General features: G+C 39.2%; 1 protein-coding gene across 4 annotated transcripts in view; it reads right to left on the reverse strand.

The window, feature by feature from the left end:
- The window catches only part of CDK14 (cyclin dependent kinase 14), a 609,402-nt gene that overhangs the window by 401,524 nt on the left and 180,986 nt on the right, over window positions 1-26,892 (reverse strand). For all 4 annotated transcript variants that reach the window (XM_060020565.1, XM_060020564.1, XM_060020563.1 and 1 more), the window contains one exon: window positions 12,548-12,642. In XM_060020565.1, coding sequence (XP_059876548.1) covers window positions 12,548-12,642 — 95 coding nt within the window. The remainder of the gene's footprint in view (window positions 1-12,547; window positions 12,643-26,892) is intronic.

Below are 26,892 nucleotides of genomic sequence, written 5' to 3' on the forward strand. Positions count from 1 at the left end.
GCTACCAGAAAACTACTAGAGCTAATCACTGAATTTGGTAAAGTAGCAGGATACAAAATTAATGCACAGAAATCTCTGGCATTCCTATACACTAATGATGAAAAATCTGAAAGTGAAATCAAGAAAACACTCCCATTTACCATTGCAACAAAAAGAATAAGATACTAGGAATAAACCTACCTAAGGAGACAAAAGACCTGTATGCAGAAAATTATAAGACACTGATGAAAGAAATTAAAGATGATACAAATAGATGGAGAGATATATCATGTTCTTGGATTGGAAGAATCAACATTGTGAAAATGACTCTACTACCCAAAGCAATCTACAGATTCAATGCAATCCCTATCAAACTACCACTGGCATTTTTCACAGAACTAGAACAAAAAATCTCACAATTTGTATGGAAACACAAAAGACCCCGAATAGCCAAAGGAATCTTGAGAACGAAAACGGAGCTGGAGGAATCAGGCTCCCTGACTTCAGAGTATACGACAAAGCTACAGTAATCAAGACAGTATGGTGGCACAAAAACAGAAAGATAGATCAATGCAACAGGATAGAAAGCCCAGAGATAAACCCACGCACATATGGTCACCTTATCTTTGATCAAGGACGCAAGAATGTACAGTGGAGAAAGGACAGCCTCTTCAATAAGTGGTGCTGGGAAAACTGGACAGCTACATGTAAAAGTATGAAATTAGATCACTCCCTAACACCATACACAAAAATAAGCTCAAAATGGATTAAAGACCTAAATGTAAGGCCAGACACTCTAAAACTCTTAGAGGAAAACATAGGCAGAACACTCTATGACATAAATCACAGCAAGATCCTTTTTGACCCACCTGCTAGAGAAATGGAAATAAAAACAAAAATAAACAAACGGGACCTAATGAAACTTAAAAGGCTTTTGCACAGCAAAGGAAACCATAAACAAGATCAAAAGACAACCCTCAGAATGGGAGAAAATATTTGCAAATGAAGCAACTGACAAAGGATTAATCTCCAAAATTTATAAGCAGCTCATGCAGCTCAATAATGAAAAAACAAACAACCCAATCCAAAAATGGGCAGAAGATCTAAACAGACATTTCTCCAAAGAAGATATACAGATTGCCAACAAACACATGAAAGAATGCTCAACATCATTAATCATTAGAGAAATGCAAATCAAAACTACAATGAGATATCATCTCACACCAGTTAGAATGGCCATCATCAAAAAATCTAGAAACAATAAATGCTGGAGAGGGTGTGGAGAAAAGGGAACCCTCTTGCACTGTTGGTGGGAATGTAAATTGATACAGCCACTGTGGAGAACAGTATGGAGGTTCCTTAAAAAACTACAAATAGAACTACCATATGACCCAGCAATCCCACTACTGGGCATATACCCTGAGAAAACCATAATTCAAAAAGAGTCATGTACCAAAATGTTCATTGCGGCTCTATTTACAATAGCCCGGAGATGGAAACAACCTAAGTGTCCATCATCGGATGAATGGATAAAGAAGATGTGGCACATATATACAGTGGAATATTATTCAGCCATAAAAAGAAACGAAATTGAGCTATTTGTAATGAGGTGGATAGATGTAGAGTCTGTCATACAGAGTGAAGTAAGTCAGAAAGAGAAAGACAAATACCATATGCTAACACATATATATGGAATTTAAGAAAAAAAATGTCATGAAAAACCTAGGGGTAAGACAGGTATAAAGACACAGACCTACTAGAGAATGGACTTGAGGATATGGGGAGGGGGAAGGGTAAGCTGTGACAAGGCGAGAGAGAGGCATGGACATTTATACATTACCAAACGTAAGGTAGATAGCTAGTGGGAAGCAGCCGCATAGCACAGGGAGATCAGCTCGGTGCTTTGTGACCGCCTGCAGGGGTGGGATAGGGAGGGTGGGAGGGAGGGAGACGCAAGAGGGAAGAGATATGGGAACATATGTATATGTATAACTGATTCACTTTGTTATAAAGCAGAAACTAACACACCATTATAAAGCAATTATACTCCAATAAAGATGTAAAAAAAAAAAGTAGCAATGGAATGGAAATCTTGTCCAAAATAAATTTATCCAATAGAAAAGGGAAGGGGAGCAATGAGTGTTCTATTTCATGCAGGTACCTCCTATATGGAAAGCCACAAATCACTTTGGTGAAATACGGGGAAAAATAACTATGATGTCACTGTGAAGTTGCTTAGAATAGTGGCGAATACAAATGATAAATAACTAAAGAGAAATTACAATACTGGCACAGAGGAAAGATATGAGAATCACAGGGAAAAAATGGCTCTGTACCCCTAGAGTTTATCATTAACAAAGGGGTAGAGTAAGCATAGATTTTAAGAAAGCAGATTTTAACATTTTTCCCCCCCAAAAATAAAAGGAGATAAAAATTAAGAACTCAGCTCTGGAGTTGGACTGACTGTATCTAAATCCTGGCTCTGCCCCTTAGCTGTGTGATTGTGGGCAAGTTACTCAAACTTTATGGGCCTCAGTTTCTACATCTATAAAATGAGGGAAATAATCTCATCCCAAAGCTTTTCCAGAACTGGTAAAAGAAACAAAGGAAAAAGTAATAGGTGACATTCATTTAACACGTGAGACACGGTTCTAAGCGCTGCAAAGGTATTCGTTCATAAATACTCTTCACAGCTGTGTGAAACCAATTCCATTATCAGCCCTATTTTAATAGGTGAGAAAATTGAGCTTAACCTAGTGTTCAATAAATATCAGCTTTATTTCATGACCCTAATTACCAAGGGAAAGCACCAAGAGAGACAGAAGATTCACATAAATAGACGTTATTTTAAAATTACAACTAGTATCAATGAAGAAAAATTGGCCAAGAGGAGAAACCAATGTGTTACACAGAAAGTTTAATGGTGTGTTTGAAGTTTTAAAGAACACCAATAAAAAGAGAAGAGCTATTTAAGAAGGATAATGTTCTCTTAGGACTAAGTCCTAAATGAGATGAAGCTGGCAAGAAAAATGATTTCAGATTTATATATTATCAGAACAAGAAAGGGGGAGACCAATTATCAGGGACATATGAATAGAGATCAAGTGACAGAGAAAGGAGAGCTCCTCAAATTTCTTCATCCAGAATATATTTCAAGTGTTTTCTTAATCATTTTCTCTCTCCCTAAAAAGAGAGTAAAATCCGACTCTCTTGTTACAATCCATATACATACTCAATCCCCTCCCATTTAGTTTAAAGCCAAAACAACAAAAACACGTTTGCCCCTTCTTCTTCTTCTCCTTTCCTCCTCTGCCTCACTCCTCAAAAGAATAGCTTGCATTTCAGCCTCCATTTTTTCCCCTTTCTCTCTTGACCCAAAGCAATAAGGTCTCCAGCCCCACCAGCTCCCTGCACATACTTAAGAAAAACCTTCCTAATTGCAAATTTAATGGGTCCTTTTCAGGACTCATCTGATTTGTCTTTGCTGAATATCTGACACCATCATCTGCATTTTCAGCAACTCTCTTCCTTCCTTGGTGCTTGGCTGGTTTTCTTGTGCTCTCCCTAGGCAATCCCTCTCATACTATTTGGTTCTTCCTTTGTCCAACTCTGTTGGTGTTCTATTCTTTCATCTCTTCTATTTCACTCAGAGATGAGATATATTCTATTTTAATATAACCATTTTCCGTGCTTTACTTTGGGCAGTGTCCCAGGTGCACTCAACTCTCCAGAGCTTAACATTGAAAGTTTCCCAGGACATAAAGTGGGGAAAAAAAAAGTGTCACTGTTTAACCCAGCCCATTGCCTTCTCATTAGGAATTCAGCTTCCTCTGGGATCCCCAACAGGCCTACCAGATCTCATATTCCTTAAAAAGCAGCCCAAATCGACAGTGTCTACAATCCAATTTTGCACTTGATTACCCTATGCAATTTGGAGTCCTAAATTTTCAAATACATGCCATCTCTCCATTATTATAATTGCTCCTAATGGTATAGTATACTCCTTTTGTATGCATCAGTGCTAAATAGACTGCACGCATTTGACTAAAATTCATTGACACTACAACGCATTAGCTTTGGGCTCTAAAAGCTCCTGGTTTCACCCAAGCCCCGGCTTACTCATTAATTCATGTTTCGAATTTCCAATATTTCTGCTACCTTGAGTTACTCTGAGCCTATCATTTATGTCATGAGTAGTAAGGGATCTGGTTAAGTCATCTGCATTTTAGACTGATCAGTTGCTATTTCACAAACTTCCTGAAGTCTAGTCTCCATACCTTGCTGTCCAAGAGCATGTGCTGTACCTAAAACTCATTAATTGGCCACAAAACTTTTTAAATTAATTGACAAATCTTCATTAGAGGTTCAATGATAATCACAAACGATTCAAAACATCTCCCAAACGTTCACTACAATTAATGCTTCTAAATACTCGATTGGTCTCCATAGTACAACACTTTAATCAAATTTTGTTTTTTGGCAAAATGTTTTAGCAAGTTCTAGAGGAATAAAGCACTACATAAGGAAGCTGATCATACATTTTATCATCCAAATGGAGACACCGAATAGTAAAAACACTGAATTAGCAAAAAGGAGCGCTATTAATAATTACACAAAGACAACAAGCATAAACCAGGACTGTCCCAAGCAAACCATTACATAAGGTCCCTCTCTACACAAAGCACCTTACACCAAACTGGATCTTTATCCTTCTGGGGAATATTATGTAAAAGAGTGAGGTTAATCCAAGAAGTAGTCAATGAATATGTGGTCAGAAAAGATAAGTGAAAGAGCCCTGTGCAAAGGTAAGAGCAAAGATTTAATTCCCAACTAAAATGAAATCCAAACTGTATTGTGAGGTATTAAAACATGGCCCAAAGATTATTTGACATTCTTCACTAAGAGGTACAGTCTGTGTTCCCCTCCCCTTGAATCTGGTCTCTTCAAATACTTGATAAATAAAGTAGGTGAAAGTGACACTGTGCCAGTTCTGGGCACAGGCCTTAAAATATAGGCAGCTTCCACTTTCTGTACCTTGGGATCTTCCCAGACCGGGGCACGAATGCGTGTCCCCTGCATCGGTAGGCAGACTCTCAACCACTGCGTCATCAGGGAAGCCCTATCACTTTACTTTTAACCTAAGTCTTTATACTTAAGGCGGGTTTTTGGTAAACAACATATAGTTGGGTCTTGTTTTTTATCTACTTTGACAATATCTGTCTTTTAATTGGTGTATTTAGACCAATTATATTCTAAGTGATTTTCATATAAGTGTATTAATAGCTATGCTGTTTGTAAACTGTTTTCTATTCATTGTACGTCCTTTTCCTTCTTTTTCTGCCCCCTCTGATTGAGCATTTTATGTGATTCCATTTTATATCTTTTTAGTGAATCATATATGGATCCCTCATATCCCAGTCCAGCTGTGCAAAATGATACCACATGGAGCAAAAACAAGCTTTTCCTGTCCGGCCCTTTCCCAAGAGTAGGTTCATGAACAAAATAAATGATAGTAGCTTTTTTAACTCTCTAAGCTTTGGGGTGGTTCATCTTGCAGTAATAATGTAAGCAGAACATTCCTAAGACGGTCCTCAAGGCCTTGCCAACTTTTCAAAACTCAGTTCATACCGATCTCCCCTGAACTCCCAGTCACATGGGGCTCTCCAAGTCTGTAGAAAATACCAAGCTCTTCTTAGGGGTCTGGCCTGAAACACTCTTATCCGTGCTCTTTACCTGGTTGGTCACATCTCCTCCTTCAGATCTAAGTGTAAATGTCCCCTCATCAGCAAGGCTTCCACTGTCCATCCAACTAAGGTATACTCATTGCCCACCTCTCTCCCTCACATAAACATATATAACCCACCGCTCTCTTAGTTATTTTTCATAGCTCTCTTTTCCTCTTTGTAATTTAAAATTACAGATGTATCTGCTGACTCGAGTAATCTTTGCCTTCCCCACTAGATGACAGGTTCCATGGAAAGAGAAACTCAGTTTTGCCCACCATTACATATCCATTGCCTGGCCCAGTACACAGAACACAGTATGGGCTCAGTAAATGTCTCCGACGGAAAGAGCTCTTTTAAATGCGCAATGCCTCTCTGCATTGCTTGTTTAGACCAGGGCTTCTCAACTTTGGCACTATTGACACTTTGGACCAAACAATTCTTTGTTGCGGGAGACTGTCCTGTTCATTTGTACGATGTTTCACAACATCCCTGGCCTCTAGATGCCAGTAACACCACTACCGCTCCCTGAGTTATGAAACCAAAAATGTCTCCAGATAGCAGCAAATGTATCCTGGTTTAAAATAAAAGGATGACAGTAACAATGAACAACTCAGGAATGTGGGTTTGCTTTAAACTGAAACCAATCTTATCGTCATGTCCTTCCCCTAGTCCTCCTCAAAAACCACTTAAACTGAACTAAGTGGTTTAAGTGGGAGAGAGATTCTAGGAGCCCTGACATTATGATAATTGGAAATTTCTACACTAACTCTTTCAAAATATTCCTCCACTATCCAAGGAATGCCTCCATTTTCACCAGCTGGACTACAACTCTGAAGACAGGAAATATCACTGATTGTTTTGAGGGTCTCCCAATCAAATGATCAAAGACCCTGATAATAAAAATGGCTAACAGAGGCCAACATTAAAACACTGTCTAATACAAAAGTTATCCCTGTACAGTTTGGTCTAATAATTGAAATCATGGTTCTTGCTTAAACAATATACTCATTGTCACTTTTGTCAAAAAGATTAGGTATTGTTTGTTTATCTGCTGCAAGCTAAATGGAACCAGCTGTACCCATGAACCAGCTCCTAATGCCTTACATTCTTCCTGAAAAGGAAGTCAGGGCTGAATCTGCAATTTGAATAGGCTTTAAGGTTTTTGAAAATAAAATTAGCAGATGTTGGTGGGTGGGCTATTATCCTCCTTGGAGTAGGTAAGGATAAGAACTCTACTTTCATCTGTACACAAGGAGCACCAGATCTGAAAATCACATGACACAAAGTCCATTCATTTCATTAGGTTTTTTTTAAAAATCCAGTTTCTCTTGCACACTGTAATGCCATATTTTATGCATTAAATTACAAAGTTAACACTGATTGTATTATCATAGTATGATGCCATTTTCATATCCTGTGACTAATAGTGCGGTTACAGGCTTGATCTTTGAAGTGAGCTGTGATAATAAGCCTATGGACCCAAAGTCTAAAAGAAATCAGAGCAGACCTAATGAGAAACAGAGAGTGCAGCAGAGCCCGTAAAATGTAATCAGATTTGCCTCTCTTTTGTACAGAGTTCCTGTTTCTGGGTAGATAACCTCTCAGGATGCTGGAAGTCGGCATGACAGTCCAGGTGTCAACACTTAAGATTGAAACGTCAGTGAACCAGGAGTCCAGTGTTTTCCATCTGGGGATTTCTGACTTTCAGAATTCTTCAAACTCCTCCTGATAGTGTTTCAGTGGAGCTGACCTTCAGGGCCAGCAGGAAGAGCCACCTCTTTAATCTCACAGATTCTGAAAAGGTGGGTGACTGCTGCTGCCTTTCTTCTTGCTGCTGCTTGTTTTAATTAGCAGTATTTCTTCCTCCTATTTCTCAGGCGACTTTGAAGAGCTCTTTGAAATGTATTTAGTGTATTTCAGTCTTGGTTTGGCCTAGTCTCTCAATTTATGAGGTCGTTGAATTCAAGTTCAATGATTCAGCACACACTGGCAGAATGAAATGCTAAAAGAAGACTGGCATTTTCAATCCCATAAATCTCGTGTTACATAAAGTGACCAAATTCCTCCATTGTTCTTATGGACCTGAGATAACAATTTACAGCTGGCACAGACCAGTTTGGGCCGGCTCCTCTGTTTAGCGGGCTCCCGCAGGAGTAAGGTTTTGGCATCTTCACCTCAACAGAAACTGAAGATAAGCAGGAAAAAATGACCAGAAATCAGGATCATCTGTGGGAGGACTTAGTCTGAGTAAGTCCAATACTCTAATTACAGAGACGGAACAAAGAGCAAACTTTTTCTTTCTGTAAATGACACTAGAAGCATGAGAAAGGCAAAAGCAAGCAGCTACAGCCTCATGATCCTTTACAGTAGGAAGGAAAAGAGAGGAGTCTGTCCCAGGCAAGAGTAAAGGTTTATAGATTCTCACCACTCGGGGAAGGGTGTGGAACCCGGGAGAACTGGGGGTTCAGGCATGGGGTCGGGGGGAACTCGGGTGCACTCCAACTGCAGATCCCAGTGCCCTGAGGAACACACAGGTCCCACCGTACTCCAAGGTTGGGAGTTGAGGTGGCTGGTGCTCATAGCTCTTACCTACAACAGCCAGGCATCCGTGGGTGCTCACATATAAACAACCCACCAACCTGTCCAAATTATACTGTCTAATGCCAATCCCACTTGAACACTCAAACATAACACTTTCGCTTTTATCAAAATTTGCACAATAATTCAAATAAATAATTAATTTTAGTTTAAGGCCCTCAGGCTTTAACAGATTTTGTGAAGAGTCTGGTGAAAATTTCATTATACGTGGTTAGAGGACCAAGTCCCAAAAGGGAACCCTCCCAAGGAGTCCTACAAATATACACAGTGATGAGGGAGGCTTGATTTAAAAGCACATGAGGCTGTGAATTCAGTCACCACTGGAGAGCACACATTTAAAATACTTTATTCAACCTCATCTTCTCTTCCTTCCTTTTGAAACCCCACAGCATTTTACCTGGGCCTTTCTTACTGCATTCTATCTTATATAGAATACACTACGTTCTAACTCATACAGAGTTCTTTACATATAGGGACCGTCTCCCGTCCAGACTGTTAAGTTTCCTGAGGGCAGAATCTGTATCTAAATTCCCTCTTTTTCACCTACAGCATAGAAGGGGCATAAAAACAACATAACAAACACTCGTCATTAATTAAATAAGCTAAAAAACTGTTAACCAGTCTCTTAATGTATTGATACAAATGTCCTTGGGAAACAGATGATTTCAAGGGGCTGAACTAAAGACATTTTTAAATGCCACATGTTTTAAAATGTAGCATATTATACACTGCATGATTTTTTAAAATCCTAAATTAAATGCTACAGGGATTTAGAAGAGAGAACATAACCAGGAAATCAAACTAGGATAAAGATTAGTAGCAAGAGTGATGATAAACTGCCTCCCTTCCCCAGACAGAAACACACACATGCACAAAGAAAGTATTAAGAAGCTGGAGAACACTGGTTTCAAAACAAAACAAAACAAATCTCTACTCAAATATAAAACCGTGGGAAGTTCAAAGCTTTTTTTTTTTAAATAGGAAAACTTATTTGTGAGTGTTGTATGTTGAAATGGTTGCAGTTAGCCAGCCACATTCTTCAGAGGCAAGCTCATTACCAAGAGGGCTACACAGTACAGGAATCTCAGTCAACTTCTCCCCAACCTATGTATCCCTACAGGAATAAGAAACTCAAGAGAATTCAAGAGTAATAAAAAGTCTTTGTACTTCTTCTCAGGTTTCTAAACAATGGCTGACAGCAACAGTATCAAAGTCAACAATTACACAAATCTTTTGATGGGGGGATATCCTTTGCTCATATATTTGAACCATGAAATAAAAGACGACTTACATATATCATAAATGGAGATGAAGAAGAATATTATCATGAACACAATGCCAAATTAGTGAGGTTTGAAATTAATGAGTGTTATAGATTGAACTGTATCCTCCAAAAAAGAAATGTTGAAGTTCTAACCCCTAAAACCTCAGAATGTGACCTTATTTGGAAATAGGGTCTTTATAGAAGTAATCAAGCTAAAGTGAGGTCATTACAGTGGGCCCTAATCCAAAATGACTAGTAGTCTTATAAAAAGGGGAAATTTGGATGTGGAGACAAACACACCAAGAGAGAGAACACCATGTGACCATAAAGGCAGACATCAGGGTGATGCATCTACGAGCCAGGAATGCCAAAGGTTGCCAGCACACTGCAGAAGCTAGGAGAGAGGCATGGAACAGATTCTCCCTTACAGGACCAACCCTCAGAAAGAAACCAACTCTGCCAATACCTTGATCTTAGATCTAGCCTCCAGAACTAAGAGATGATAAATTTCTGTTGTTTTAGCCACCCACTCTATGGTATTTGTTTTAGCAGTCCTAGCAAACGAATACAATGAGGTTTATTGCAAAATCCAAACTTGACACCTGTAATTCAATACACATGTATATAAAATGCTCACCAACTGAGTATCATGGGTATCTCTACAAATGCCATGCAGCTTTGTTGCAAGATAACGATAGCTGCTCTTGGGGTAGATGCTAAATATAACGTTTAAAGATGGAGGCAGGGATGCAGACAGCTATGGGAAAGTGGTGAGGCGTACTGGAACAGGGATCCTAACATTCAGTTGACTCTTTAAATTACATAGTGCTTTAGGAGACACACCAAATTCAGCTCTCTTAATGTTGCTAGATGGCACGTAGCTGTTGTTCTTTGGCCTGACCTTGCCACCATAAAGCAAATAAGCACAAGCAGCCTGCCATCTCCTAAAGCAGGTGAGTGGTCAATGGCTTTCATCTCCAGCTGGAGGAAATTAAATAGTACATGTGACCAGCAAGATTTAAACTGCTTGAGAAATGCTGACAAGATACATTGAGACCTGATGGAGTGAAAAGTATTAACTGTCCAGAACTATCCTTCTCAAAGATTGCAGTCTTTCTTTTATTTGGGCATAATAAATGGAGAATGTTTCAACTATCTTTCAAGATTTTGTCATAAATCTTAAAGTTAAACATTTAATAGTTATTATCTTGCATCTGGAAATTAGCTGAGCATATCTCTGGTGGGAAGGCACTTCAAAATGACTGGTTTGTTTCCTTATAATGAAATAGTACGTTTGCTTCTGTTTGATCCACCATTAAAACAAATCAGAGCATCTGGGAGAACCATCTGGAATACTCAACAAGGACCAAGTCTTTCCAAGAAGGCCTTATCCTGTGGAAGCAGTATGTAAAATGGTTAGGAAAAGATGACCTCAAACCATAAAGACATGAGCCAAGACAAGTTCTGTCACTAATAACCTGTACTGACTTGGACAAGTGACTAAATTTCTCTAAGCACCAAGATGTCTGGTCCAGCAGAGATTATAATAATATAAAAATGGGACCTTTCTTATAGAGTATTGTGAAGAATAAATGAGACAATGAATACAACATATTTTACACAAAGTAATTGCTTAATCCAGTGTAGTTATCTTCACCTTATTAACATGAAAGGTTCAAGTAATTTTTACACAGTAGAGTACTATTTTTCCTTAGGACAAAATACAAAAACTTGGGACACCACCACTATTGAAATTAACTCAACCATTTATGCCATTACCATGACATTCCATAATGCTTAAGAGACACAGTGAAGTCATTAACAGCCCTCTAGATTTTTTTTTCCTTCCCCATCATATTTTTCTTCTATTCAAATTTTTTAAAGGCTTTTTTTTGGGCAAATGTCTAAGAGTCAAAATTAATACTCAATTTTGATCTACAGCATTTCTGAATTTCCTTACTTACATATCTTCCTTTATCAGGAATATTGCTTCATCTTAACTTGAAAACTATGAACAAAGGTATAAGACTGCATTCCAGAAAAGCCAAAGAATACCTAAATAAGCACATAGTCAAAATTTCCAATTATGTGTTTAAAATGATCCTTCAGAGAATTGTCTTCTCTCTTTAATTACTTAGCTTAGTTAGTAATTCAATTACTGCTGAGTAATTAGTTAGAATTTCCTATCTTACACAATGACTTAAAAGGGAGACAATAACAAGGATAGTTTAGAAAAAAATTTCTCAACACTGCTTGGTACTGTTATTAAGGTAAAATGAGGCTTTTGTCTCCTGTAGTTATTTCAGGAAGAGTATTAAAAGTTTCTACAAGCTACATGCCACCAAATCTGTGCTCTTATTCAATATGGGAGAGGGAGGAGGCCTATCAGAAACATATAGGGGCAAGCTTTTTAAGAACCCAAATCTGTGCCCTGACCCTGAGAGAATGTGGGGGAAGAGGACAAAGGGGGGAAGAGTTGTTTCTCTGTGTGGAAATATATGCGGCATGACGCCAAAGGACACAGGAAGAAAGAGTTTGCAGTTTGTTTAATTAAGTGACTTCTGAAAGATGGAGTAAAAGCTCAAGTTAAAAAGATGTCAGGAATAATCAATACATTTGGCTTTGTCAAATCAGTACTCTTATTCTTAAGCAAATGCTAAACCTCCATGAGAAATTAATCACATCATTCACCTGGAAATGAATTCTCATTTGAGGGTTCCAATGAGAGAAAGAGAAAACAAAGTTGGAAGAGAGGAAGGACAGAAAAGATAAATTGGACAGGTCTGCAAAACTGTTTGCTCACGGAGAAAAGCAATTCTTTTACAACTGTTAAAACAATGACAACAACGATAACAACAAAAAACCTGAGGGAGGAAAATCTATTGTGTATTAAATAAAAATTATTTAAACATACTGTTACTTACTAGTAAGAGAACAGGTATATTTTACATGTGAAATATTCAAAAATTTATGAACTTACTTGCTTTTTCCTTTGTATACTGTAGCATAAGATCCTTCTCCTAGTTTTTCCAGTTTTTCATATGAGTCAGCTTTTCCAAATTTGGGACTTGTTGGCTAAAAATGAAGCAGAGGGTAAACAAAATAGATTGTATCAGACTAATTAACAATGAATAGGGGGGACAAGGGGAAGATGGCGGAAGAGTAAGACGCAGAGATCACCTTCCTCCCCACAGATACACCAGAAATACATCTACACTTGGAACAACTCCTACAGAACACCTACTGAACGCTGGCAGAAGACCTCAGACCTCCCAAAAGGCAAGAAACTCCCCACGTACCTGGGTAGGGCAAAAGAAAGAACAGAGACAAAAGAATAGGGATGGAACCTGCACCAGTGGGAGGGAGCAGTGAAGGCCGAAAAGTTTCCACACACTAGGAAGCCCCTTCGCGGGCGGAGACTGCGGGTGGCGGAGGGGGAAAGCTTCGGAGCCGCGGAGAAGAGCACAGCAACAGGGGTGCGGAGGGCAAAGCGGGGAGATTCCCACACAGAGGATCAATGCCGACCAGCACTCACCAGCCCGAGAGGCTTGTCTGCTCACCCGCTGGGGCGGGCGGGGCTGCGAGCTGAGGCTCCGGCTTTGTTCAGAGCGCAGGGAGAGGACTGGGTTTGGCGGCGTGAACACAGCCTGAAGGGGTTAGTGCACCACGGCTAGCCCGGAGGGAGTCCGGGAAAAGGTCTGGAGCCGCGGAAGAGGCAAGAGACTTTTTCTTCCTTCTTTGTTTCCTGGTGCGCGAGGAGACAGGATTGAGAGCGCTGCTTAAAGGAACTCCAGAGACAGGCGCGAGCCGCGGCTAAAAGCACGGACCCAGAGACGGGCGAGAGACATTAAGGCTGCTGCTGCCGCCAGCAAGGGGACTCTGTGCGAGCACAGGTCACTATCCACATCCCCCTTCCAGGGAGCGTGTGCAACCCGCCACTGCCAGGTTCCTGGGATCCAGGGACAACTTCCCCGGGAGAACGCACGGCGCGCCTCAGGTTGGTGCAAAGTCGCACCGGCCTCTGACGCGCAGGCCCGCCCCGCACTCCGTGCCCCTCCCACCACCACCCCCACCCCCGGCCTGAGTGAGCCAGAGCCTCCTAATCAGCGGCTCCTTTAACCCCGTCCTGTCTGAGCGAAGAACAGACGCCCTCCAGCGACCTGAACGCAGAGGCGGGGCCCAATCCAAAGATGAGCCCCTGGGAGCTGTGCGAACAAAGAAGAGAAAGGGAAATCTCTCCCAGCAGCCTCAGAAGCAGCGGATTAAAGCTCCACAATCAACTTAATGTGCCCTGCATCTGTGGAATACCTGAATAGACAACGAATCATCCCAAATTGAGGTGGACTCCGAGAGCAAGATTAATTATTTTTTCTCCTTTTCCTATTTTTCTGAGTGTGTATGTGTATGCTTCTGTGTGAGATTTTGTCTGTATAGCTTTGCTTCCACCATTTGTCCTAGGGTTCTACCCGTCCGTTTTTTTTCTTAATAATTAATTTTAATAACTTTATTTTACTTTATCTTCTTTCTTTCTTTCCTTCCTTCCCTCCTTTAGACAACAAATCATCCCAAATTGAGGAGGGGGACTTTGAGAGCAAGATTTATGCTTTTTTCGCCTTTTCCTCTTTTTGTCAGTGTGTATGTGTATGCTTCTGTGTGAGATTTTGTCTTTATAGCTTTGCTTCCACCATTTGTCCCAAGATTCTGTCCGTCCATTTTTTTTTAATTTTTTTCTTAATAATTATTTTTTAATTTAATAACTCTATTATATTTTACTTTATTTTACTTTATCTTCCTTCTTTCTTTCTTTTTTCCTTCCTTCCTGCCTTCCTCCCACCGTCACTCCCTCCCGTCCTCCTTTCTTTCTTTCCTTCTTCTTTCTTCCTTCCTTCCTTCCTTCTTTCTTTCTTTCTTTCTTCCTACTTCTACTAATTCTTTCTCTCTACTTTTTCTCCCTTTTATTCTGAGCCACGTGGATGACAGGCTCTTGGTGCTGCAGCCAGAAGTCAGTGCTGTGCCTCTGACGTGGGAGAGCCAACTTCAGGACACTGGTCCACAAGAAACCTCCCATTTCCACATAATATCAAACAACAAAAATCTCCCAGAGATCTCCATCTGAACGCCAGAACCCAGCTTCACTCAACGACCAGCAAGCTACAGTGCTGGACACCCTATGTCAAACAACTAGCAAAGCAGGAACACAACCCCACCCATTAGCAGAGAGGCTGCCTAAAATCATAATAAGTCCACAGACACCCCAAAACACACCACCAGACGTGGACCTGCCCACCAGAGAGACAAGATCCAGCCTCATCCACCAGAACACAGGCACTAGTCCCCTCCACCACAAAGCCTACACAACCCACTGAACCAACCTTAGCCACTAGGGACAGACACCAAAAACAAAGGGAACTAGGAACCTGCAGCCTGCAAAAAGGAGACCTCAAACACAGTAAGATAAGCAAAATGAGAAGACAGAAAAACACACCGCAGATGAAGGAGCAAGATAAAAACCCACCAGACCTAACAAATGAAGAGGAAATAGGGAGTCTACCTAAAAAAGAATTCAAAATAATGATAGTAAAGATGATCCAAAATCTTGGAAATAGAATAGACAAAATGCAAGAAACATTTAACAAGGACCTAGAAGAACTAAAGATGAAACAAACAGTAATGAACAACACAATAAATTAAATGAAAAATACTCTAGGTGGGATCAAGAGCAGAATAACTGAGGCAGAAGAACGGATAAGTGACTTGGAAGATAAAATAGTGGAAATAATTACTGCAGACCAGAATAAAGAAAAAAGAATGAAAAGAACTGAGGACAATCTCAGAGACCTCTGGGACAACATCAAACGCACCAACATTCGAATTATAGGGGCTCCAGAAGAAGAAGAGAAAAAGAAAGGGACTGAGACAATATTTGAAGAGATTATAGTTGAAAACTTGCCTAATATGGGAAAGGAAATAGTTAATCAAGTCCAGGAAGCACAGAAAGTCCCATACAGGATAAATCCAAGGAGAAATACGCCAAGACACATATTAATCAAACTGTCAAAAATTAAATACAAAGAAAGCATATTAAAAGTAGCAAGGGAAAAACAACAAATAACACACAAGGGAATCCCCATAGGGTTAACAGCTGATCTTTCAGCAGAAACTCTGCAAGCCATAAGGGAGTGGAAGGACATATTTAAATTAATGAAGGAGATAAACCTGCAACCAAGATTACTCTACCCAGCAAGGATCTCATTCAGATTTGATGGAGAAATTAAAACCTTTACAGACAAGCAAAAGCTGAGACAGTTCAGCACCACCAAACGAGCATTACAACAAATGCTAAAGGAACTTCTCTAGGCAAGAAACACAAGAGAAGGAAAAGACCTACAATAACGAACCCAAAACAAATTAAGAAAATGGGAAAAGGAACATACGTATTGATAATTACCTTAAATGTAAATGGACTAAATGCTCCCACCAAAAGACACAGACTGGCTGAATGGATACAAAAACAAGACCCATATATATGCTGTCTACAAGAGACCCACTTCAGACCTAGAGACACATACTAACTGAAGGTAACGGGATGGAAAAAGATATTCCATGCAAATGGAAATCAAAAGAAAGCTAGAGTAGCGATTTTCATATCAGACAAAAATAGACTTTAAAATAAAGACTATTAGAAGAGACAAAGAAGGACACTACATAATGATCAAGGGATCAATCCAAGAAGAAGATATAACAATTGTAAATATTTATGCACCCAACATAGGAGCACCTCAATACATAAGGCAGATACTAACAGCCATAAAAGGGGAAATCGACAGTAACACATTCATAGTAGGGGACTTTAACACCCCACTTTCACCAATGGACAGATCATCCAAAATGAAAATAAATAAGGAAACACAAGCTTTAAATGCTACATTAAACAAGATGGATTTAATTGATATTTATAGGACATTCCATCCAAAAACAACAGAATACACAGTTTTCTCAAGTGCTCATGGAACATTCTCCAGGATAGATCATATCTTGGGTCACAAATCAAGCCTTGGTAAATTTAAGAAAATTGAAATTGTATCAAGTATCTTTTCCGCCCACAACGCTATGAGACTACATATCAATTACAGAAAAAGATATGTACAAAATACAAACACATGGAGGCTAAACAATACACTACCTAATAACGAAGTGATCACTGAAGAAATCAAAGAGGAAATTAAAAAATACCTAGAAAAAAATGACAATGGAGACATGACAACCCCAAACCTATGGGATGCAACAAAAACAGTTCTAAGAGGGAAGTTTATAGCAATACAAGCCCAACTTAAGAAACAGGAAACATCTCGAATAAACAACCTAACCTTGCACCTAAAGCAATTAGAGAAAGAAGAACAAAAAAACCCGCAAAGTTAGCAGAAGGAAAGAAATCATAAAAATCAGATCAGAAATAAATGAAAAAGAAATGAAGGAAACGATAGCAAAGATCATTAAAACTAAAAACTGGTTCTTTGAGAAGATAAACAAAATAGATAAACCACTGGCCAGACTCATCAAGAAAAAAAGGAAAAAACTCAAATCAACAGAATTAGAAATGAAAAAGGAGAAGTAACAACTGACACTGCAGATATACAAAAGATCATGAGAGATTACTACAAGCAACTCTATGCCAATAAAATGGACAACCTGGAAGAAGTGGACAAATTCTTAGAAATGCACAACCTGCCAAAACTGAATCAGGAAGAAATAGAAAATATGAACAGACCAATCAACAAGCACTGTAATTGAAACTGTGATTAAAAATCTTCCAAAAAACAAAAGCCCAGGACCAGATGGCTTCGCAGGCGAATTCTATCAAACATTTAGAGAAGAACTAACACCTATCCTTCTCAAACTCTTCCAAAATATAGCAGAGGGAGGAAAACTCCCAAATTCATTCTACGAGGTCACCATCACCTTGATACCAAACCCAGACAAGGATGTCACAAAGAAAGAAAACTACAGGCCAATATCACCAATGAACATAGATGCAAAAATCCTCAAAAAAGTACTAGCAAACAGAATACAACAGCACATTAAAAGGATCATACACCATGATCAAGTAGGGTTTATTCCGGGAATGCAAGGATTCTTCAATATACGCAAATCAATCAATGTGATACACCACATTAACAAATTGAAGGAGAAAAACCATATTATCATCTCAATAGATGCAGAGAAAGCTTTTGACAAAATTCAACACCCATGTATGATAAAAACCCTGCAGAAAGTAGGCAGAGAGGGAACTTTTCTCAACACAATAAAGGCAATATATGACAAAGCCACAGCCAACATCGTCCTCAACGGTGAAAAACTGAAAGCATTTCCACTAAGATCAGGAAAAAGACAAGGTTGCCCACTCTCACCACTCTTATTCAACACAGTTTTGGAAGTTTTAGCCACAGCAATCAGAGAAGAAAAGGAAATAAAAGGAATCCAAATCGGAAAAGAAGAAGTACAGCTGTCACTGTTTGCAGATGACATGATACTATACATAGAGAATCCTAAAGATGCTACCAGAAAACTACTAGAGCTAATCACTGAATTTGGTAAAGTTGCAGGATACAAAATTAATGCACAGAAATCTCTGGCATTCCTATACACTAATGATGAAAAATCTGAAAGTGAAATCAAGAAAACACTCCCATTTACCACTGCAACAAAAAGAATAAGATACTAGAAATAAAGCTACCTAAGGAGACAAAAAGACCTGTATGCAGAAAATTATAAGACACTGATGAAAGAAATTAAAGGTGATACAAATAGATGGAGAGATATACCATGTTCTTGGATTGGAAGAATCAACATTGTGAAAATGACTCTACTACCCAAAGCAATCTACAGATTCAATGCAATCCCTATCAAACTACCACTGGCATTTTTTACAGAACTAGAACAAAAAATCTCACAATTTGTATGGAAACACAAAAGACCCCGAATAGCCAAAGCAATCTTGAGAACGAAAAATGGAGCTGGAGGAATCAGGCTCCCTGACTTCAGACTATATTATAAAGCTACAGTAAGCAAGACAGTATGGTACTGGCACAAAAACAGAAAGATAGATCAATGGAACAGGATAGAAAGCCTAGAGATAAACCCACGCACATATGGTCACCTTATCTTTGATAAAGGAGGCAGGAATGTACAGTGGAGAAAGGACAGCCTCTTCAGTAAGTGGTGCTGGGAAAACTGGACAGCTACATGTAAAAGAATGAGGTTAGATCACTCCCTAACACCATACACAAAAATAAGCTCAAAATGGATTAAAGACCTAAATGTAAGGCCAGACTCTATCAAACTCTTAGAGGAAAACATAGGCAGAACACTCTATGACATAAATCACAGCAAGATCCTTTTTGACCCCCTCCTAGAGAAATGGAAATAAAAACAAAAATAAACAAATGGGACCTCATGAAACTTCAAAGCTTTTGCACAGCAAAGGAAACCATAAATAAGACGAAAAGACAACCCTCAGAATGGGAGACAATTATTTGCAAATGAAGCAACTGACAAAGGATTAATCTCCAAAATTTATAAGCAGCTCATGCAGTTCAATAACAAAAAAACAAACAACCCAATCCAAAAATGGGCAGAAGACCTAAACAGACATTTCTCCAAAGAAGATATACAGACTGCCAACAAACACATGAAAGAATGCTCAACATCATTAATTATTAGAGAAATGCAAATCAAAACTCAATGAGATATCATCTCACACCAGTTAGAATGGCCATCATCAAAAAATCTAGAAACAATAAATACTGGAGAGGGTGTGGAGAAAAGGGAACCCTCTTGCACTGCTGGTGGGAATGTGACTTGGTACAGCCACTACAGAGAACAGTATGGAGGTTCCTTCAAAAACTACAAATAGAACTACCATATGACGCAGCAATCCCACTACTGGGCATATACCCTGAGAAAACCATAATTCAAAAAGAGTCATGTACCAAAATGTTCATTGCAGCTCTATTTACAATAGCCCGGAGATGGAAACAACCTAAGTGTCCATCATCAGATGAATGCATAAAGAAGATGTGGCACATATATACAATGGAATATTACTCAGCCATAAAAAGAAACGAAATTGAGCTATTTGTAATGAGGTGGATAGACCTAGAGTCTGTCATACAGAGTGAAGTAAGTCAGAAAGAAAAAGACAAATACCGTATGCTAACACATATATATGGAATTTAAGAAAAAAAAATGTCATGACGAACCTAGGGGTAAGACAGGAATGAAGACACAGTCCTACTAGAGAACGGACTTGAGGATATGGGGAGGGGGAAGGGTGAGCTGTGACAAAGCGAGAGAGAGGCATGGACATATATACACTACCAAATGTAAGGTAGATAGCTAGTGGGAAGCAGCCGCATAGCACACGGAGATCAGGTGGGTGCTTTGTGATCGCCTGGAGGGGTGGGATAGGGAGGGTGGGAGGGAGGGAGACACAAGAGGGAAGAGATATGGGAACATATGTATATGTATAACTGACTCATTTTGTTATAAAGCAGAAACTAACACACCATTGTAAAGCAATTATACACCAATAAAGATGTTTAAAAAAAAACCCAAAAAACAATGAATAACCCAATTTTGCTGAAAATGTAGATTCTGTCAGTTTTTAAATAACTTTTTTCTGATACAAGAATGTTTATTTTTAAAAACAACATAATAAATATTCAGGGTACAAAACTCAGAAAATGCAAATGAACACAGTATAGAAGTTTAACTTTACCCATAATCTAATCACCAACAGGGAGCCACAATTAATATTTTGATAGCTCTTCTTCTACTGCTATCTGTATACTGATGATTGCTTTTTAACATAAATGGGACTACACTACAGATAGTGTTTTGTAACCTGCTATTTATTAACTCAATATATTATAAATATTTTCCATGTTATTATACAGTCTAAATTAGGGGCTGGAAACCAGCCACTACCGATGTTCATATATCCCATAAACTTAGAAAGGTTTTTATATTTTTTTAATGGGGGGATATCTAAAAAAGAATAAAATTTCATAGCATGTGAAAATTATATGAAAAACAAGTTTTAGTGTCCTGAAGTTTACTGGAACACAGTCACACTCATTCATTTACATATTGTCTTATGACTTTCAAGCTACAACAAAATTATACTTGCAACAGAGATCATATAGCCAACAAAGCTGAAAATATTTACCTGACCCCTGTCGTAAATCATGACTATAAAATTCAGTCATACAAAGTTACTCCTCTGTTACCTTTTAGCAGTAATGCAAACAAATAATCAAAATATTCAGATAACACTAATTAATACAAAAGAAACTCTCTTATGCTTACATACACCAATCCTTAAGCTGCAACAAAATCCCTCTTCCTTAAGAAACTGTACATTCCATCATGACCACAGAAGTGCTAAGAGTGAGTGGTCTCATAACTCTTGCTGTGCTAAACTCCCATCCCAACGTTCACCAGAGAGCAAGAAAAAGGGAGTATTGTCCTCCATGAGGACAAATTGCCTATTATTTTAATGTCACTATAAAAAGATAATATCAAAGCATATTAAAAATGATAATTGTATAAGGAATTAATAACATTTTTAAAGGATTATGTATTCACAGTTATAACTATATTTATAAAAAGTTACTAATGCTTATGATGCTCCGTGAGAAACCAATTTTAGAAACTTAAGGAAAGAACTCCTTGCAGAAAGTTTATAGTACACTATTCTTGACCCTGAGCTCTTATACCACTTACGAAAAAACACAACATACTCACAATGCATCTGACTCCCATGGTTTATAAGGATTGTATTTGGCAAATTGAGCAATGCTGCTTACCTTCGTCCCCCCGCCCCCCGCCCAATGCCACATAGTGAATGAAAAGATATTTTTCAAAAATAATAAATTAGGAATAGGAATGTGAAACAAAAGAGTGTCAATATCTAACCAGATATTTAGAGGAATTCTAAAAGATAAAAAGTAATCAGAATGAAAACTTCAGAGAAAAGAATGGGGGAATTTAAAGCCCTAACATGTAGGGGAAGACTAGTACAGATAAAAGAAGCAGGAGTCTCTAGGTAAATATGAGACTTATCAACTCAGGAGAACACATGATGTCCTCCCAAGCAAACTGCAGGAACTTGTGAAGAGGAGACAGCAGAGAATGTAGGTATTCAGGCTAGAAGGGCAGAGCAAGGACTCAAGTAGCCAATACCAGAGAAAGGATGACATATCCCATCCCCAAACTACAATCCCTGCCTCTCTCACACAATCACTAGAGACAATTTACAGAAAACAGAATTAGCTGATAGAAATTCTAAAATACAAAAATGAGTACACAAGCAAAAATCACGAATCATTTCAGGAACACCAACAACTTGAAAGAAAAGTATAAAATTCAATGGACAAAGAGATAAACCCTCGCACCTATGGTCACCTAATCTATGACAAAAGAGGCAAAAATATACAATGGACAAAGACAGCCTCTTCAATGAGTGGTTCTGGGAAAACTGGACAGCTACATGTAAAAGAATGAAATTAGGACACTCCCTAACACCATTCACAAAAATAAACTCAAAATGGATTAAAGACCTAAAAGTAAGACCAGACACTACAAGACTCTTAGAGGAAAAAGTAGGCAGAACACTTTTTGACATAAACCACAGCAACACCTTTTTTGACCAACCTCCGGGAGTAATGAAAATTAAAACAAAAATAAACAAATGGGACCTAATGAAACTTAAAAGCAAATAAACAAAAGCATATAAACAAAATTGATAAACCATTAGCCAGACTCATCAAGAAAAAAAGGGAGAAGACGCAAATCAATAGAATTAGAGGGGCTTCCCTGGTGGTGCAGTGGTTGAGAATCTGCTTGCTAATGCAGGGGACACGGGTTTGAGCCCTGGTCTGGGAAGATCCCACATGCCGCGGAGCAACTAGGCCCATGAGCCGCAACTACTGAGCCTGCACGTCTGGAGCCTGTGCTCCGTAACAAGAGAGGCCGTGATAGTGAGAGGCCCGCGCACTGCAATGAAGAATGGCTCCTGCTTGCCACACCTAGAGAAAGCCCTCGCACAGAAACGAAGACCCAACACAGCAAAAATAAAATAAATTAATTAATAGAATTAGAAATGAAAACAGAGAAGTAACAACTGACACTGCAGAAATACAAAGGATCATGAGAGATTAATACAAGCAACCATATCCAATAAAATGGACAACCTGGAAGAAATGGACAAATTCTTAGAAAAGCACAACCTTCCGAAACTGAACCAGGAAAAAATACAAAATATAAACAGACCAATCACAAGCACTAAAATTGAAACTGTGATTTAAAATCTTCAAACAAAAAAAGCCCAGGACCAGATGGCTTTACAGGCAAATTCTATCAAACACTTAGAGAAGAGCTTACACCTATCCTTCTCAAACACTTCCAAAATGTAGCTTTTGACAAAATTCAACACCCATTTATGATAAAAACCTTCCAGAAAGTAGGCATAGAGGTAACCTACCTCAACATAATAAAGGCCACATATGACACATCCACAGCCAACATCGTTCTCCATGGTGAAAAACTGAAACCATTTCCACTAAGATCAGGAACAAAACAAGGTTGCTCACTCTCACCACTATTATTCAACATAGTGTTGGAAGTTTTAGCCACAGCAGTCAGAGAAGAAAGGAAATAAAAGGAATCCAAATCAGAAAAGAAGAAGTAAAACTGTCACTGTTTGCAGATGACATGATACTATACATAGAGAATCCTAAAGATGCCACCAGAAAACTACGAGAGTTAATCAATGAATTTGGTAAAGTAGCAGGATACAAAATTAATGTACAGAAATCTCTTGCACTCCTGTACACCAGTGATGAAAAATCTGAAAGAGAAATTAAGGAAACACTCCCATTTACCATTGCAACAAAAAGAATAAAATACCTAGGAATAAACCTACCTAAGGAGACAAAAGACCTGTATGCAGAAAACTATAAGACACTGATAAAGAAATTAAAGATGATACAAACAGATGGAGAGATACACCATGTTTTTGCACTGGAAGAAGCAACACTGTGAAAATGACTATACTACCCAAAGCAATCTACACATTCAATGCAATCCCTATCAAACTACCAATGGCATTTTTCACAGAACTAGAACAAAAATTTTCACAATTTGTATGGAAACACAAAGGACCCCGAATAACCAAAGCAATCTTGAGAAAGCAAAACGGAGCTGGAGGAATCAGGCTCCCGGACTTCAGACTATACGACAAAGCTACAATAATCAAGACAGTATGCTACTGGCACAAAAACAGAAATATAGATCAATGGAACAGGATAGAAAGCCTAGAGATAAACCCACACGGATATGGTCACCTTATTTTTGATAACGGAGGCAAGAATATACAATGGAGAAAAGACAGCCTCTTCAATAAGTGGTGCTGGGAAAACTGGACAGCTACATGTAAAAGAATGCAATTAGAACACTCGCTAACACCATACACAAAAATAAACTCAAAATGGATTAAAGACCTAAATGTAAGGCCAGACACCATCAAACTCTTAGAGGAAAACATAGGCAGAACACTCTATGACATAAATCACAGCAAGATCCTTTTTGACCCACTTCCTAGAGAAATGGAAATAAAAACAAAAACAAACACATGGGACCTGATGAAACTTAAAAGGTTTTTCACAGCAAAGGAAACCATAAACAAGACGAAAAGACAACTCTCAGAATGGGAGAAAACATTTGCAAACGAAGCAACTGACAAAGGATTAAACTCCAAAATATACAAGCAGCTCATGCAGCTCAATATCAAAACAAGAAACAACCCAATCCAAAAATGGGCAGAAGACCTAAGTAGACATTTCTCCAAAGAAGATATACAGATTGCCAACAAACACATGAAAGGATGCTCAACATCACTAACAATTAGAGAAATGCAAATCAAAAATACAATGAGGTATCACCTCACACCGATCTGAATGGCCATCATCAAAAAATCTACAAACAAAAAATGTTGGAGAGGGTGTGGAGAAAAGGCAACCCTCTTGCACTGTTGGTGGGAATGTAAATTGATACAGCCACTATGGAAAACAGTATGGAGATTCCTTAAAAAACTAAAAATAGGGCTTCGCTGGTGGTGCAGTGGTTGAGAGTCCGCCTGCCAATGCAGGGGATACGGGTTCGTGCCCCAGTCCGGGAAGATCCCACATGCCGTGGAGCGGCTGGGCCCGTGAGCCATGGCCGCTGAGCCTGCGCATCCGGAGCCTGTGCTCCGCAACGGGAGAGGCCACAGCAGTGAGAGGCCCGGGTACCGCAAAAAAAAAAAAAAAAAAAAAACACTTAAAAAAACTAAAAATAGAACTACCATATCATGCAGCAATCCCACTACTGGGTATATACCCTAAGGAAACTATAATTCAAAAAGAGTCATGTGCCACAATGTTCTTTGCAGCTCTGTTTACAATAGCCAAGACATGGAAGCAACCTAAGTGTCCATCGACAGATGAATGGATAAAGAAGATGTGGCACATATATACAATGGAATATTACTCAGCCATAAAAAGAAATGAAAGTGAGTTATTTGTAGTGAGTTGGATGGAGCTGGAGACTGTCATACAGAGTGAAGTCAAGTCAGAAAGAGTAAAACAACTACCATACACTAACACATATATATGGAATCTAAAAAAAGAAAAAAATGGTTCTGAAGAACCTTGGGGCAGGACAGGAATAAAAATGCAGACTTAGAGAATGGACTTGAGGACACGGGTAGGGGGAAGTGTAAGATGGGATGAAGTGAGACACATGGACACATGTGAGACGCATGGACACATATACACTACCAAATATAAACTAGATAGCTAATGGGAAGCAGCCGCATAGCACAGGGAGATCAGCTCAGTGCGTTGTGTCCACCTAGAGGGGTTGGATAGGGAGAGTGGGAGGGAGACACAAGAGGGAGGAGATATGGGGAGATATATACATATATGTATACGTGATTCACTTTGTTATACAGCAGAAACTAACACACCACTGTAAAGTAATTATACTCCAATAAAGATCTTTAAAAAATAAATAAATAAAGATATCAGGTATATCCTAACTCTAAAAAACAAAGGCGATGAAACTGGGTCATTTGTGAGACGTGGATGGACCTAGAGAGTGTCATACAGAGTGAAGTAAGTCAGAAAGAGAAAAGCAAATATTATATGATAACGCGTACATGTGGAATGTAGAAAAATGTTATAGATGATCTAAGTTGCAAAGCAAAGAGACAGAGACGTAGAGAACAAATGTATATGTATATGTAAATGCATATACCAAGGGGGGAAATGGTGGGGTGGGAGGCATTGGGAGGCTGGGATTGACACATATACATTATTGACACTATGTATAAAATGGACAACTGATGGAAACATGCTGTATAGCACAGGGAACTCACCTAGCACACTGTGGTAACCTAAATGGGAGGGAGGTCCAAAAGGGAGGGGATATCTTTATGTGTATGGCTGATTCATTTTGTTGTGCAGTGGAGTCTAACACAACATTGTAAAGCAACCATACTCTATTAAAAAAAAAAAAATTCAGGGACTTCCCTGGTGGCGCAGTCGTTAAGAATCTGCCTGCCGATGCAGGGGACTCAAGTTTGAGCCCTGGTCCGGGAGGACCCCACATGCCGCCGAGCAACTAAGCTCGTGAGCCACGACAACTGAGCATGTGCTCTAGAGCCCACGAGCCACAACTACCAAGCCCGTGCACCACAACTACTGAAGGCTGTGCGACTAGAGCCCATGCTCCACAACACGCAAAGCCACCACAATGAGAAGCCTGCACACAGCAACTAAGAGCAGCTCCTGCTCGCTGCAACTAGAGAAAGCCAGTGCGCAGCAATGAAGACCCAACGCAGCCAAAATTAATTAATTAATTAATTTTAAAATTCAATGGGCAAATGAGTTAAACCCTGGTAAGAGAGTTGACACTGCAAAAGTAATAATAACTTTGAATAAAAATAACCAGTGTTTTGTTTTTTTTTTTGCGGTACGTGGGCCTCTCACTGTTGTGGCCTCTCCCATTGTGGAGCACAGGCTCCGGACGCGCAGGCTCAGCGGCCATGGCTCATGGGTCCAGCCGCTCCACGGCATGTGGGATCTTCCTGGACTGGGGCACAAACCCGTGTACCCTGCATTGGCAGTTGGACTCTCAACCACTGTGCCACCAGGGAAGCCCAATAGCCAGTATCTTAGAGACTTAAGAAGATATTACATCCTTTGAAAAGAAACAGAGATTTAG

The sequence above is a fragment of the Delphinus delphis genome, chromosome 9 (assembly GCF_949987515.2).
Source record: "Delphinus delphis chromosome 9, mDelDel1.2, whole genome shotgun sequence".
NCBI lineage: Eukaryota > Metazoa > Chordata > Mammalia > Artiodactyla > Delphinidae > Delphinus > Delphinus delphis.